Raw genomic sequence first — 15,294 nt, 5'->3', positions numbered from 1 at the left:
CTTTCAGCCTCGTCACGTCGCAGACCTCGACGTCGCCCTTCGTAGCCACTCGCACCACGCCCCGCGACGCATCGCCATTGCAGTCGTCTGCCGAGACAATTTCTAGTCCAAGTTACGGGAGTCCGCCTATGATGGAGGAAGAAAACAACTCCAGCGTCTTTGCCAAGGAGACGACGCGGCTATGGCGCGCGTGGAGGACCATCCACGAGATGGTGCAGGACCGGGTGCGCACGCAGTTGTTCTCGTCTCGTCCATATCAAGAAGCGCAGACACTAATACCCGACCGCAGGGCTACGAACTGGCCGAAGAGGAAGTCAAGATCTCGCTAGACCGCTTCCGCTCTGAATACACCAACGACGACGGCAGTCCCAAGTCCGTTTTTGCCCTTTCCCTCCCGCCTCGGTCAAGCCTAGAGATAACTAACCTTTCTACCTCGCCACCTCCCCGCAATCTAGCCGCGCGAAAATGCAATTCTCAGCCCGCCCTTCCGAATCCATGATCAAGAAGTTCACGCCGCCCCCCACGCCGGCCAACCCGGACCCGGCGCCGGAATGCGGCACCATCTGGGTCGAGTTCTGCCCGGACAAGTCGTCGATCGGCATCAGCGTCATGAAGAAGTTCATCGACCACTGCTACAACAACAACTTCAAGGCGGGCATCCTCGTGACGGCCGTGGCGCTGTCGTCGCAGGCCCGCAAGGTCATGACGGTCACGTCGCAGTTCACCATGCTCGAGTGCTTCCTCGAGGAGGACCTCCTCGTCAACATCACCCACCACGAGCTCGTCCCCAAGCACGTCGTGCTCAGCCGCGAGGAGAAGGCCGCCCTGCTGAAGCGCTACCGCCTCAAGGAGACCCAGCTACCCCGCATCCTGTCAAAGGACCCCATCGCGAGGTACCTGGGCCTGAAGAAGGGCCAGGTCGTCAAGATCATCCGGACGAGCGAGACGGCGGGGCGGTACGCCAGTTATAGGCTATGCGTATGAAGGGGGGAAAAGTGAGATTGAGTTGGGTGGAAAGGGGGAAAAGGGGGGGGGGAGGGGCGGCGATTGATAGACCGGGGGAACTTGGGAGCATCACCAGGTTGCTTATCTCCAACAACAACAACAACAACAACAACAGGGGCGTTTTGAGGCCGGGTTGCTTTTTCGTTTGCCGGCGTTTTAGGGGAGGGTTTGTCGAGGCATTTCCCACTGGTCTCTTTTTTGCGTCTTGGACCAGAAATGGACAGCATCATCCGACTTTGCTTCGTAGAGCTGGCATATCTCGAGTGCTGTAGTGAGTAGCATTGTGACATACGAACGCACCATAGCTACCTAAGGCGTTATGAATTGGACAAGAATGGCCATCTTTTTGTCTCATCAGCGTTTCGAAGGGAATGGGTACAAATGACGAAATATGCCCTCCTTAGGAACTGGTATTATCTTTTTACTTTAGAGCTGGCCGACCATGAAATACTATCTCAAATCCACAACGGGGACTCCGTAGTGCCGGGGTATAATATGTAGAAGTAAGCGGAAACAAGCCAAATACCGTAGCCACCCGCCAGCGGCGGCCGCTGCAACATCATTTCCGTGACGGATCAACCTCCAGCCTCCTGGGGCTCGGAGCACCTGTCATATACCCCCCTTTGCCCGCTATTCTAGGGCCTGTCATATCGCCTTTGTGAGGCTGTCGTTTCTCATCATGTGTAACAAACCGTCCCAACGCCATTGTTCTAGCCCCATCCTCTATCAAATAAACGCCGAAACATTCCTCGCCAGCGACGTATGCTGCCGTGTGTGACTGTGTGTCCGTCCAAACGGCCCCGCCGGCCTTGGTGGTCTAATAATTATGAGCGCTGTGTTGCCCCCAGCAGGCGCGCGCGTACAACAGCGACTCAGCTGGAGCTAGGAGTGTCGAGTAGGCCGCCCACGTCTATGAGCTCCGGCGCCGATGTTCGACGGTCATCAGAGTGCGTCGATGGTGCGCTTGGCGCCTCCGTTTGGGACCGCCGGATCGGCTGGCGCGTGGTGTTGTTATTTGCCTTCTTAGGTCTAGCAGGTTTCGCCGTCTTCGAGCCTGGCGGCATCAAGAATCCGCCCAGATCCTGTAATAGAGCTGCCGAGCCCCGCCGGAACCCATTCATGCTGGCGGGAACTGCCGGTTCCGGCACGGCAGCGGCAGGCGTCGGTCGATCGCTGGACATGCCGCTCTCGCGTCGACTTGTAGGGCGAGGTTGGTCGTCTAGTAGGCCGCCGTAATCGAAAAAGGAGACCCGCCGCGTTGCGGTCGAGTTGCTCCTTATTGAGGAGACTCTGTCCCCAGCGTCATCACTGCGCGCTGCGTTTGTTCGCTTCTGACCAGGGAACTGCCACAGCCTCATCTCCTCCTGCAGCTTAGCTACAGGGGCTGGCACATATTGTCGGGCGTCGGCCGGTGACAGTTGCGAGTCTCGTAACTCGGGCTTTAAACCGTAGCCCATATCCCGAACCAAATCTTCGTCACTCCCCCAATGCTTGAGAACCGTTGGCCGCCGGGATTCGGATGCCGACGATCGCTCCAACGAGCCCGCTGCGACCGACTCGTACTTGAACCTCCTCTTCTTTACGCCTCTATCCCTCACAAACGATCCCAACACTAAGGCATTTGCCGCAGCTGTGGCGAAGAGTAGTTCGATCGAAGCATAAAGTGACCGACGCTGCTGGCTTCCGTGGTCTTGGATGATGTGCGGTACCCGGTAGAGCGTGACAGCGACCGGGGCGAGGCTGAGAGAGAAGAGTAGCACAAGGTGAAACTTGCGCTTCGTGGACATCGAGCTGCCTAGGATAACGGGAACGGGGAAGACGACCAGCAGCAGGTCCGTCAGGACGTTGCAGATGGCCATGGTCAAGAGCTGCGCATATCCCTGGCGGCATTGTCCCCCAGGGTCCGGCAACACCTGCCAGTAGTGAGAAAACGGCTGGCACTCGGCTAGGTCGCTTATCACGACCGCGATGAACGTTGTGATAAGAACTGTTCGAACAAACACGAGGGAGACCTCGTACGACCGCTCCCAGTTGACGTTGAGCCGCCGGAAGAACTCGAGGATGGCGTACTTGAGGATCCACAAACTACAAGCCAAGTGCAACGGTTAGCGGCGGTCTCGACTTTCTAGAAGGGACTGAGTGTAGACGTCACACATACGTCGCAGCGTAGAGGACCCGACTCAACAAGACTAGTCCGCTAGCAATCGACCTTCTGTGGAGGTCTTCGTCCGAAAGCCCGGCGTCGGCCAACTGGGCGTTGTTGGTGCCGTAGACGAGAATAACATGAACACAGCCCATGCGCAGGAATAGCGGAACCAGCGCTAGGGCCGCCGTCTTATCTTCCCTGAAGAGCCTCTCGGTCCGGACGAGCCTCCCAGCAAGCCGTAGCAGGATGATTACCGTGCAGAATGTGGTAATCCACCAGCACACGAGGAGGGTGGGCTTGTCCTCGCTGAAGGGGTGCAACCGGGGAGGTTCGGAGTAGAGAGCCATAGTAGCGCTCCAGGCACACCACGCCCGTCATCCTCCGTAGAGGGGACGAGCGGGGATGAGAACCGCCGTGCAGATTTGGAATCCAGTCTCCCCGACGGACGATTTTGTTTCGGCGGTCCTGGCCAGGGTTCACGCTACCCTGGACTTCGAAGTCACGGGCAGCTCAACGGCGTTGCAGCTTGTCTCGGATCTTAATTTCGCACTATGACGTCTGCGGTTCGCCTATCGGGAATAACAAGCGGGCGGGTCGTACTGTCTGAGTGGCAGGCCAGCTTCGCAGCATGCGGGTGGACATGGAAACTGATAAAAGCCTTTCGAAGAGCAGGCACACACGCACGAGAAGGCGTTGAACAGGGGAAATCAGAAGCAACAAGAACAAGATGCGCCCGTGGGGTATCCGGGTTGGCTGGTCTAGACTTAATATGCACGCAAGACCGATAGGCCGAGCATGCGAGGGCATGGGAAGATGGATGGGTGGACGTTGTGGGTTGGGGGGGTGGGCAGGCTGGGGCCAAGCTGCCGCAGTCGCCATCCTGGCCACCGGGAAGGGGGTGGGCCGGGTCGCTAAGAATTAACTTAATGGGACCGGCATCCTGCGAGGGCGGGTCGTTCGAGGCATGCAGCATCCCGCCGCATCCCACACCCAGCAGAGTGTCGCCAGTTGTGGTTGGTGCTGTTGGCTGAGTTGGCAGAGGCAAAGGCCAGACGGGACGGCTTGTGGGTGGGTGGGTGGCTGAGGGTTTTGTTCGGTTCCTGCCAACTACACGTACATACAGTACCAGAGTCCGTATCCTTGCACATGCTTCTTGGTCGGGTCAACTCCGCTCTGGGCGCTGGGCTGAGCTGGGTTGTGCTGCGTCAAGACCGCGGGGTCGCTGCTCGACTGCAGCCCCATCCTGCCGAATACATACCCGGGTTCGCTCATTCGCGAGCAGTACGGGAACATGTCGATGCGGTAAGCAAAGTGGCCGCCCTCATTCGAGGCGATAAAGGCAGACAAGTAGATGCAGAGAACTGCTCTCAAAATCGGACTACGGTGAAGTGGGCTCCGTCCGTGAAAAACGGGCGCCCCAATTTCGTTTCACGTCGTGCATCTCGTGTGGGAACAAGGATCACGGTTCATTCGTTGTCGAGGTGAAAGCGGCCCAGCAGCGTCGGCACGTGCATCGGAGTGACAACAAACACCAGAGCGTGAAGGGACCGACAGACGTCTGACCTGGGTGCTTAGAAACACATACATTACGATGCGACGTGGGGTAGATCCCGCTTTGCATCTCTGTCCGGATTGCGTTAAGATCAAGAGCATTGAGTCTGCCCCAAGATGGGAGGTATTTTTGAGGCAGCTGCCCATTGGCCAGTCTGCGTTAACCATCCGCCCGTTGCGTCAGTCACTGGTGGGAGGAGACCCTGACGGACCTGCCCCAACTGTTAGGTGCCTATTGATCGGATTCAATATTACGGGAGGTCATGTGAGTAGCATGGGGGGGTTGTCACCGAGCGTCAACTGGCACCGGGTCCCCGGATCTGGGCCAGTTAGACCCCAGGTGCACGGTGATCATGATTGAAAGGGGAAGGGAAAAAGAGTTGCGGGGCTACCGAAACGGACGATCCGTCCCACCCGCACAAGCCGCTTACCTTGGGCACCCACAGCAGCAGCCAACACTCCACATGTAGACGCTACAGGAAAACCTCTCTCTCGGCTGTGAGTCTACCGGAGACAAAGGATCAACGAGCGACGATCTTCTCTCTTCATCATGGTTTCTCGTCCTGAAGAAACTTTCTCAGCCTGACGTCTCGGTGTATGTAGATCGCTGCAAGCCCGCAGCATGGGGTCAGAAATGACGCCATCCGCTGTATACATGCGGAAATAAAATAAATTAAAGATAAAAATAAAATAAAATAAAATAAAATAAGTATTAAAAATAAACGCACCCAGGTTGACAAATAACCGTGCCACACTGCAGAAAGCCCGGAGGAAGTAGAACTGAGGCTCAAGGATAGAGCGTTAGTAGCGGAAAAAGAAAGAAGTTGTATATCTTGTGAATCATAAAAAGATCTAGGAGAAATAAGCAGTATTAACCTCTACTGCGGTCTACTTCAGAGCGGCTCACCAGGCTGTGAGCCTGGAAGAGGCGCGCTCCGTCCTCATCCAACTGGCTTCCATGTCCATTGAATTCGGAGCCGGCCGTAAGTTCGGCTGAAGCACAGATCTAGGGTTTGACGGAGTGTAGTGACGACGAGCACAACGGCGGAGTGACGGGGAAACGAGGAGAGGGCCGAGTTTGCCGCTCAACACCTGGAAATAAAAGTAGTCCGAAGTAGGTTTGTCTCGCTGCCTCATGCGCACCCTACGGTGTGGATAACGGGCTCTACCTGGATCCCCTGTGTACAGTACAATACTCGACACCAAGACCTTGCCCTTGGAGTGCTCCCTTCCACAAATCAGCCGCACAGTTAGTTGAACACCCGTTTCTGAACCATGAGGCATTGAAGCACGGTATGGCGTATAACTACCGGACGCTGTGGGCTGATGTGATCCACAGTTCTATAATTATCCAAGGAAATCAACAAGGCTCCAAGCCCACTGGTATAGACTTTGGAAAGTGTTTCTCTCCGCAGGTTAATATCCGCCAAGACCATCACGAACTTGATATGTACTGTTTTGACTACACCAACCCCAGCCAGGTCTCATATAGCTCTAATAACTGGTCGTCCTCGGGCTAGGTCCGGCGACACGTACGGGCCCTTACTCGCTGGCTCATGTGTTGGTGGCGCTGACGATCCGTAATGGCTGGCCCGGCCCGCTTGGCTGCTCGGCAACTGGATCTCTTGAGCAGTCCAAGTCGAAGGGTCGGGGCCGGATCCACCGCCGAACCTTGACGGCACGACATAGTTGACACCTTCCCGCAGCGTGGAGCCGATGCTATGGAAGACTCTGCTTAGGCCGGAAGGCCCACGATGGCCGTGGCTCCGGGTGGGCGACCGGCCGCTTTTCTTCCGTGATACGCGGTACGGCCGCTCACGGTACGTAGCCTGGTGGGCCTGCTTTATGGTAGAGTGAACTTCCTGCAGCTGGCTGCCAAAGTGCTTGAGCCCGTACATCTCCTTGACCAACTTGTCGACGGTGGCCTCTTCCAAAACCGCGTCGACAGCCGGCCAGCCGTCGGGCAGCTTGGTGCCCATTGTCAGCGCCTCCACAAGCTCCTGGTGGCATTCCAAGTCGCGCTTGAGGGCGTCGAGCTTGGTGCGGTCGCCCGACACGGCGAATACCTCCTTCTCGAGCCGGATCTGCTCCTCGAGATACTCCACCGTCGCGTCGTTGTAGGCCGCGATGCTCTTGGCCTTGAGATAGGCGCCGAATACGGCGGCCGCGCGACGCACCCGGTCGTGCTCGTCCCTGTACTCGGCGATCTGCTGCTTGACTTGCTGTAGGGCCACCTCGCGCACGCGGGCGTCGCCGGCGTTGGCATCGAGCTGCTTCTGGATGACGGTGTCCGTCACCGTAGCCGTGTACGGCTCAAGCTCGTACATGATGTGCATATGGTTGCGCCAGTTATGGCCGCAGCGCCGGCACATGCTGGCATTGCCGCTGAAGGCCCAGCACTGGGCCAGGTCGGGCGTGCCGAGAGCCTCTACCTGTACTCCGTTGAGGTAGCACCCCGGGTGGCAGTGCGACTTGTAATCGGTTACATTTTGGCCGCTACCGTTGTCCTTCACTTCGATGCACTGGCGATCACAACACACTGTGCGCGGCCTGGCGAGCTGCTTGCAGCGTAGCAACACCTTTCGGACCTGCAACCGCTTGCGGAGGTCGTCGCCGGCCAGCTTGTAGTCTGCCAGCGCTTGCTCCTGAGCCTTGCACCGGACAATGTTTTGTTGGATCAGTTGCGAGATGTCGGCCATGGGCTTCGTCAGGCCGAGGATAAGCTGTCGCGTGCCGTTGAGGCTGACCGTGTTGGTAACGAGATGTGGCCGCCGGGACCGGAAGTAGCGTATCAGCCGCTGTGTCTCCTCGTTTGAGTGCGCCCACGAACGCCGGAAGCTGTCCTCATTCTCCATGTCCACGCCCTGGCGTTTGGCCGCTAGGTAACGGAAGCTCTCCGAGTCGAAGCAGTAGGTCGTGTCACCGTTCAGCGGCAGCTGGATGTTGGGATGCTGTTCGAGCAGCGTTTTGAGCGGTCCGAATGTGTCCCCCGGCGTGTAGTTGGAGATGCGCGTGTTGGTGAAACCGAATGCGATGTTGTGCAGGGCGTCGCGGTGCAGGTGAGTCAGGAGCTCCTGGATGCAGAAGCGGAAGGTGACGGTCAGACGTGAGTTGTTCGACTTGAGCAGGATGAGGATGCCGTGCAGCTCCTCGTAACTGTTGATGGTTGCCAGAATGTCTGCCATGTTCTTCTTATCCGCCTGCAGACCGCGCGTGTCGCCGACCCCCGGCGTGTCGATGAGGCGGATCGTCTTGGGCCCAATGTTGATCGGGTACACCGACGCTTTCTGCGTCGCCGAGCTGCCCCGGCTGCCGTCGCTCTCATCGTCCCGTTTGCCAACCACGATGTGGTGCTCAGTGATCTTACCGGCCAGTCGCTTCCTGTCCATGACCTGGGTTGAGAAGGAGCAAGGGATGATCCAGTGTAGTCGTTCGCTGTCTAGTGCTTCATCTAGGCTTTCAAAGCTGAGATAGTTGATGAAAGCATTGATGAAGGTTGACTTGCCCACCCCAGTCTCGCCGAGGATCAAGATGTTGAGGTAATCCGAAGACGGGAGGCTCTTCAGCAGCGTCTCAAACTGGCGAGAGTTCTCGTAAGGGACGAAGGTTAGACCATGCTGGGCAACGTCGCTGCACTTGAACTCGAACTTGTGGAAGTGGCTGCGGCCGCATTGGCAATAGATGTATTGGTCCGAGTACCCGTACTCGAGCACGCTGTGACACTTGGCGCACAGCCACGAGTGAACTTTGGCCTTGTCACAGTTGGGGTTTGGACATGGAATCCTGACAACTCGGCGCGAAACGGGTTGTTGTACGTTGTCCGTCTCGTAAGTGCGGTCGGCCGGCTGGGCGAGGCATTTGTCCGCTAGGAACTGCCTCTCGTCAAGCAGGTCCCGGGTGGTCTGCTGGTTGCCCTGGTACTTGGTAATACGAGGTTCATCAAGGCGCTGGCCGTTTGCGTCGTAGTCCATAAGAACTACCGGGCTTCTGGTTGTGCCCTTGGTGTTCAGAAGCTCGAAGAGCAGCAATTCATTGTCTGCCCAGCTATCGTGAAACATGGCTGCAAGGCCAAAGGATAAGACGTACGCCTCCTGGTCGCCACGGTTGTGTTCTGCTAGAAAACCCTGTAGCGTAACCCCGGTTTTGGAGCCGAGATATACGGAGCCGAGATGTACGGCGCCGGCGTCGACAGCACGGGCGATGAACTCGACCTTGCAGCGCTCCCGGTCTACAATGTAAGTCTCACTTCGCAGGTTGTCGGCGGTCAGAGCGACCGAGTCATGGAACTCGGTGAGGATGCCCATTGGCTCCGTCCCGGCACGGACTTCCCGCAAAGCGGTTCCGTACTTGTGCCTCAGGTGGCTTATCGATGTCCAAAGTACGTCCGCCAGTTTACGCACCGCCGAGACGTGGGCTGGTTGCGCATAGAGCTGGTGCGTGGAGAGGAAAGCTTTGTACTCGACAAGGCTGCGGTGCGTGGCCAGCAGGCTTTCGAATGCCGTCGAGAGTTTTTCAAGACGCTCAGAGTCAATTTTGACAACTTTGGGCCCGACCTGACGGTCTTCTTGGTCCTCATAGTCATCGGAATCGCTTTCGCCGTCGTCAGCCGTCCCGTTGCCGACGCAACGCCTGAACTGGTCAATAGGGAGCAGCCGGTACATGACGGGCATCCCTCTGGTTCCCCGAACTCGGGGCTCGCAAGACTGGCGGATTGACGCTACAACATCATGCAAAGAGCGACTGTTGATGGTTAGGGGCATGATATTGCTGTAGATAGAGATGTCGAGGGCTTGGTCGGCCATCGGCTTCAGAGAGGGGCCTTGAGCATTGTCAACCCCCTCTAGTGCCGTCTTGAGGCCCTCGGCGACTTCCATCACGCCGCCGGCGGCTGGGCGATCACTCGGGTTTGCACCATGGGCCAGCTTGATGTCGACAATGGCCTCGATTCCCCATTCGATAACGGCTACAACGTGGGTGGCGACGGGATGGCAAAGAGACGCTTTATCGATGCTGTTAACCAGCTCTTCTTTGGCTTTCAGTTTGAGCTTTTCCATTGTTCCGACGGAACGGTGCACCAGAGAAGCCTGGGTAGCAGCACCGCCTGTCAGCGACTGGACCAGGTAGGCGCCAGCATCCGAGGCTCGGTCGTCGAACTCGAGGAGCCAGCCCATGACACTCGCACCGAGGTCGGCTGAAACGCCCAGAAGCTTGAACTTGTCCTTGTAGACGTTGGTGATGAGCCCAACAGTGGTAGCTTTCGGTTTGTTGACCGTGCGGACATTCACGACATCAGAATGCGGCTCATGGCGAGCGGTGAATATGGATGAGTCGAGAAAGCGGTCATTGACGGCATCATACAGAGTCCCAATCTGGACTACCTGGCCCAAGGCAGGTCGGGGCTGCATGTCCCTCGAGGCCATGGTTTACCGCGAGTGCTGACGGGCAGGCGGGTAGACGGAGTTCCAGTTTTTTGGATTATATGATATGAGGAGGGTAATCAGGGAAGTGCCTCGTACACTGAACCGTGTGAGCATGTGAGCAGATGGGGTTGGAGACCATTTATCAAGCTCTGCTCCGTAGGACGAGCCGCACTGGCACTCAAGAAGAGATGATAACCCCATGACTGCTCGCTAGCAAGACTAAGGCTTGCTTGTTGTCAGGATGCTCCGCGAATCTGCGGCTCTGTGCTGGCTGCCGATGAGTCGCTGGCAGTCAAGTAGCCTGGCAGCGTCGGGTGGCATTGGGCTCGACATCCGCACGCTCTCTGCTGCGTAGCGTAGATACAACAAGGCTTGTGAAGTAAAGGTACCCAGTACTTTGGCGTTCGAGAACCACGATACCTCTTGTGCTGGGCTCACTGGTAAGGGAAGGGCAACTGATGCTTCTGATCGGGTAGGCATCAGCCGATTCTTGAACTTTTGTGGCGCAAGGCGCGCATCTCGCCGCCAATACAAAACCGAGGCAACAGTTGGAACCTCAGGAGGACGAACGCGAGGACAACAAACGGAACTGCGGTTGCAGGGAGAAGAAGGTTCAGAGAGTGCTCAAGCAGGCGACGGGGGTTTCTCCGGGGAAAGTGTCTTGGCAAACAGCCCGTTATCCAACTTGTAATCAGGTAATGTACTTTGATTGCTGCCCACAGTTGCGCCTCAGTCAGGTAGCAGTGCGGTGGTGTCAGGCTTTGGTCAAGTTCGGGCAGCAACTTCTTAGACCAACGTATAGGATTGTCTGCACGATATGGAATGCCTTGATGCTGTCGATCGACTCCAAAATCCATTGGCTGATGCCCACCCTTATGGTCCTAGCTATCCGCCCCGCGATCAGACAAGCCAACAACTACTGCTGCATCTTACCTAGGTACCGGTACATTACCTATGCAAACGAAGGCGGAGTGGTATGGACGAGTTTGTAAATACAGATGTGGTAATTTACGGTCATACCCGGACTGCGGCGGCAATCGTCGGGGAGGAACGAACAGCACGGTGGGCGTCATATTAAGTTAGTCCAAGTCATGTTACGGGCCTCGTTAGAAATGCCCACCCGGCATCATGAAGCTACCCGAGAATCCTACGCTCATTTGGTTCATTGGTCTAATTAAGAGCAGAGGCCTCTTATCCGTTTCTCTCCAAAATAAGACCAAGCAGCGGAGAAACAGAGGCACTGGGCGGGCTTGAGTCTACCTATTTATCGCGCCACATCATATCGCCAGCAATCGTGCCGAGTGCGACGACAGAGCAGCTGGAGCTCTCATGTCCTCGACTCATCGAGCAGTATGGCAGCAACAAAAACAACAGCTACTACAGCCACCCACCGAGGAGATAACAGGGGGGAAGTCACTGCCTACGGGCAGCAGAACATCACGACACGCGTCACGACACTCGTCATGAATTTTGGTAGGTAAGGTACTAGCATCCGCACAAGACAACCTGTGCGTTTACGACAGCACCCCCATTTTCATACGCTTTCCGCTGACAACTGAACTGAACTGTTTCAACCTTCCTAGGGAAGGGCCGGTCGAGTCACGGCAGAAGAACGACACGTGGTCAGACGCCTGCCCCTAAGCTACTAGACGACCGCGCCGATCGTGGTGTTTGCGACGCCCAGGCACTGCTGAGAAAGGCTCGCCCTAAAGAACCTGAAGCCAGCCCTCGGCGCGTGACCGAACTTATCTCAACCGCCGGCCGCGGCGATTCCGAACGCGTCACGGCGCTCATCAAGGACGGCGTACCCGTCAACGGCAGAGACCCCTGTCACCACACGGCCCTCCACGAAGCCGCCTCCCACGGCAACGCGCGCGACGACGCTGGTGGGGAATATGACCGCGGTTGAGTTGGCGGCGCGCAACGGGCACGTCGACGTGATCAAGGCCATTGAAGACTACGGGCCCGACAACCACGCCGAGACGAGGGAGCTCATGACCAGGGCGCTGCTCGCCGCCGCGGGCGGGCGCGCCGACAGCGCCGAGACGGTCACCTACCTGCTGCGCCAGGATGCCGATCCCCGCGCGCGGGACAGTTGTGGGCGGAGCCCTCCGCACCTGGCGGCGAGGAACGGGGAGGTCAATGTCATGCGCGCGCTGCTCGCGGTGGGATGGGTCAAAGACCATGTGGACGAGCCTGGTGAGCGAGGCCGTACGGCTCTGCATGAGGCGGTGGCAAGGGGGCCTGAGCGGGTAGTACGGCTGCTGGTGGAAAACGGGGCCGAGGTGGACATGAAGGCTCGCTCGGGGAAAAAGCCGTTGCATGCGGCTATACAGGGTTGGCATGAAGGGGTCTTTGGCATCCTTCTAGCAAGAACGTCGGAGCTGAGTGCGCCCTGCGGCTTTGGCGAGACGGCGCTTCATATGGTGGCCAATCAAGGCAACAGCGCAATGGTCAAGGCGCTATTAGCTCATGGCGCGAATCGCAGAGTCAGGAGCGCCGACGGGAAGACTGCGCTGGATATTGCACACCGACAAGGGCACGAAGATGTTTGTATGCTGCTTGAGCAGTTTGTAGCTTCCTAATGATGATGATGATGCGGTTCTTGAATTGATAGTCGATGCGCTGCTTGATGGCAAGTGAAATTCTCTAATCAAAGCTTGTGAAGACCTACGGATCACCAATCCATCGAAAGTAGGTATTTTACCTGGCTCCTTCACTAATGCTACGATGCCGTTTGACCGTCCAGAGCCGCAAGGAACAATCTCATCAACTACGGAAATCGCAACGATTAGCCTCCAATAATTCCCCGTCATTGCCAAAGCACAAGGCGTTTACCCAACCGGTGTATCTCCTGTCGTTGATGCGTTGAAACACCGCCAACTGCTCATCCAGTCTCTCCTTGGAGCAGTAGACCATACTCCTGGCCTCGTAGTCCGCATCAAGTTCCCGAACGAACTCCTCAGCTTGCGGGTCGCTTCCAACATGGGAAACGACGAAGACGACAGCTGCGTCCCCGTAGGGCTTGAGAGCCGACGGACGATCTCTTGCAGTACCGTATAGTGTCACACAGAGCCGTCCGCGGCTCCCGGTATGGCTGACCAAAGTCATTTTCTTCCTGCTGGGGAAGCATGAGGTGCACTTTTCCTTCCTCATAATTAATCGCTCACCTTCCCGTCAGTGTTGACGAGGACAATGACCGGCTTCCTCAGCGTACCCGCCCTCGCCTTGGATATGATCATGGGTTCCACGATCTTGTTTGCGAAGGACTGGGGAGTGTTATCGCAATCACGAAACCCGACAATGGCCGCATAGCCCGAGAATCAGGCCTGCGAACCTTCACCTCCTCAGCCTGCGGGGGAGTTGGTCGAAGCTGGTCCCGTCAACCCGGCAACCCCGGCTTGGATTCCTTGGAACGCGGGGGTACACCAGTGAATCATTCGTGCCTTATCATGCAGGTACAGCACGTGGGCAATAACCTAGGCTCGGCAACCGTGCTCTATGGAGGCCCCACAAGTATTCAATTCCGGCGGCCAGTTGAACTTTGGCATAGGCCACGGACTGGTATCAGGTACTTGCCATGGTGAGGCAGCTGAGGCTCTGGATGCCTAAAGCTTCGGGCAACTGATCGCTCCGGCCGGCGGTCGCACCGCATGGCGCTTGATTTCCATTACTCCAGATCAAGGAGGGAAAATGAAGCTCCCAGCGTTTCCTCGGTAAACGTCGAATCGATTCAATCGGTTTGGCTGGGCCAAGAGTTTAGAGGGGTACTAAGTACATGTGCCACGTGCACCTGCCGGTGGAACGTGGAGGGCAGGATGATATCCTTGTGATCCCTCCCGAACCGACTTGGTGCTGTGGCAGACAGACTTTGCTGAGGTTTAGTTGATAGTCGGGCATCATAAATCAGAGAGTCATTGAATGGTGCTGAGATTGCAGGCTTCATCAGATTCGGGCGTCAGGTGTACATAACTGAATGCCCACAGCATCCCCAGTTCTGGCCAGGCGGTTGTGACAGGCAATCAAACTCAAGTTACTCACTCTCGGCCAATATTCGCTGCCATTTGCTTTCTGAGACACGTCACCGCATGTGCTCATCGAACATGAGACGATTGGAGGCATCCAACTCTACAGGGAGGACAGTTGGCTCCTCCTCAGCCCCCTCAACGACGCAAACGATTCTCGCAACTCCCCCGCCGCCGCCGGCTCGGGTACGTTATAATGGTGCTCACTCGTCTCTGAGTAATGCATACTCTGATATAGCACTCTAGGACCAGGATCCTAGCCAGGGCAGGGGACGGGGCAAGAACCGAAAGCAGGCGAGCCCACAGCTGAATGTAAGTCGCACTGCGATCTGCGCTAGAAAGAAGCGAAGGCTTCTCTATCGCACAAAACCGGTGTCCGGGCTGAGTTGTTTGTATAGTGCGTCACATATTACCATAACATTTCCCACCACGGCAACAATATTGGAGGGGCAGTTGCCTATGGACGTCAGACCTTCAGCGGCGGAGCCTTCCATTTCGGCGCTCCTCCGTCGGCGGCTAAGTAAGGGGTGGCCCGCCGGCTTGGGTAAATCAATAAGAGTATCTCGGTTTTCTTGGTGATGCTAGGCATCATAGTTTAGTAATGCTAGAGAATGGTGTGACCCCCGAGTGAGATGGAAATCAGATATGGCAAGCTGTCAGTTTTTAGTGTAGTAGGAAGCTTACTAAGGTACCTTATCTACGGTAATGTTATCTTCATGTGCCCTGTGAAGACACCCCAGTAGAACGGACAATTTCTTATTCTCCGGCTGCCGGGATATCTATGTTTAAGAGAGCAGTGGACGCGACAGGTAGATGCCCATGGCAAGTATTATCACAGAAATGCCGTTGCCTGCAGAGAGTACTAGAATGGTTGACACGGAAATGGAACGGGGGTCATTGGGCGTGATGGTGATAAAATGGGATAAACACTTGATCATGTGTTGGCCAGATTTGGGGTATACATACGAAACAGCCGCAGTATTCACAGCGATGGCTCACATGAGCCTAGCTTGTTGTTGTTCGAGGGTTCACACCCATCCGCATATATCCCGCTGGGGTGTAATTAGGTAGTACTAGACCTCCGTGTTTCACCAGTTTGCCGGATAAACTCTAATCCAAGACTATTTGCAATTGTTACAATCTGGAT

At 56.5% G+C, this 15,294-nt stretch overlaps 4 protein-coding genes across 4 annotated transcripts; 2 read left to right on the top strand and 2 right to left on the bottom strand.

Moving 5' to 3' along the window:
- Positions 1-131: 131 nt before the first annotated feature.
- On the top strand, positions 132-984 carry RPB5 (DNA-directed RNA polymerases II 24 kDa polypeptide (RNA polymerase II subunit 5); the record flags this gene model as incomplete). Its single annotated transcript, XM_071064401.1, has 3 exons — positions 132-224; positions 290-372; positions 456-984. 3 exons carry the CDS (start codon positions 132-134, stop codon positions 982-984), a joined length of 705 nt encoding a protein of 234 aa, XP_070920502.1.
- An 893-nt stretch (positions 985-1,877) lies between these two features.
- Positions 1,878-3,498, bottom strand: MFIFM68171_08981 (Rhodopsin domain-containing protein; the record flags this gene model as incomplete). The annotated part of the gene is made up of 2 exons (XM_071064400.1): positions 1,878-3,090; positions 3,164-3,498. 2 exons carry the CDS (start codon positions 3,496-3,498, stop codon positions 1,878-1,880), a joined length of 1,548 nt encoding a protein of 515 aa, XP_070920501.1.
- Positions 3,499-6,186: 2,688 nt separating this feature from the next.
- On the bottom strand, positions 6,187-10,122 carry MFIFM68171_08980 (Putative aaa atpase domain containing protein; the record flags this gene model as incomplete). Its single annotated transcript, XM_071064399.1, has 1 exon — positions 6,187-10,122. One exon carries the CDS (start codon positions 10,120-10,122, stop codon positions 6,187-6,189), a length of 3,936 nt encoding a protein of 1,311 aa, XP_070920500.1.
- A 1,352-nt stretch (positions 10,123-11,474) lies between these two features.
- Positions 11,475-12,707, top strand: MFIFM68171_08979 (uncharacterized protein; the record flags this gene model as incomplete). The annotated part of the gene is made up of 2 exons (XM_071064398.1): positions 11,475-11,595; positions 11,944-12,707. The coding sequence occupies 2 exons, from the start codon at positions 11,475-11,477 to the stop codon at positions 12,705-12,707; spliced, it is 885 nt and encodes a 294-aa protein (XP_070920499.1).
- Between the last annotated feature and the right edge of the window lie 2,587 nt (positions 12,708-15,294).

The sequence above is a fragment of the Madurella fahalii genome (assembly GCF_045866475.1).
Source record: "Madurella fahalii IFM 68171 DNA, scaffold_5, whole genome shotgun sequence".
Classification (NCBI taxonomy): Eukaryota; Fungi; Ascomycota; class Sordariomycetes; order Sordariales; genus Madurella; species Madurella fahalii.
This window is presented reverse-complemented; position numbering and strand designations above follow the sequence as displayed.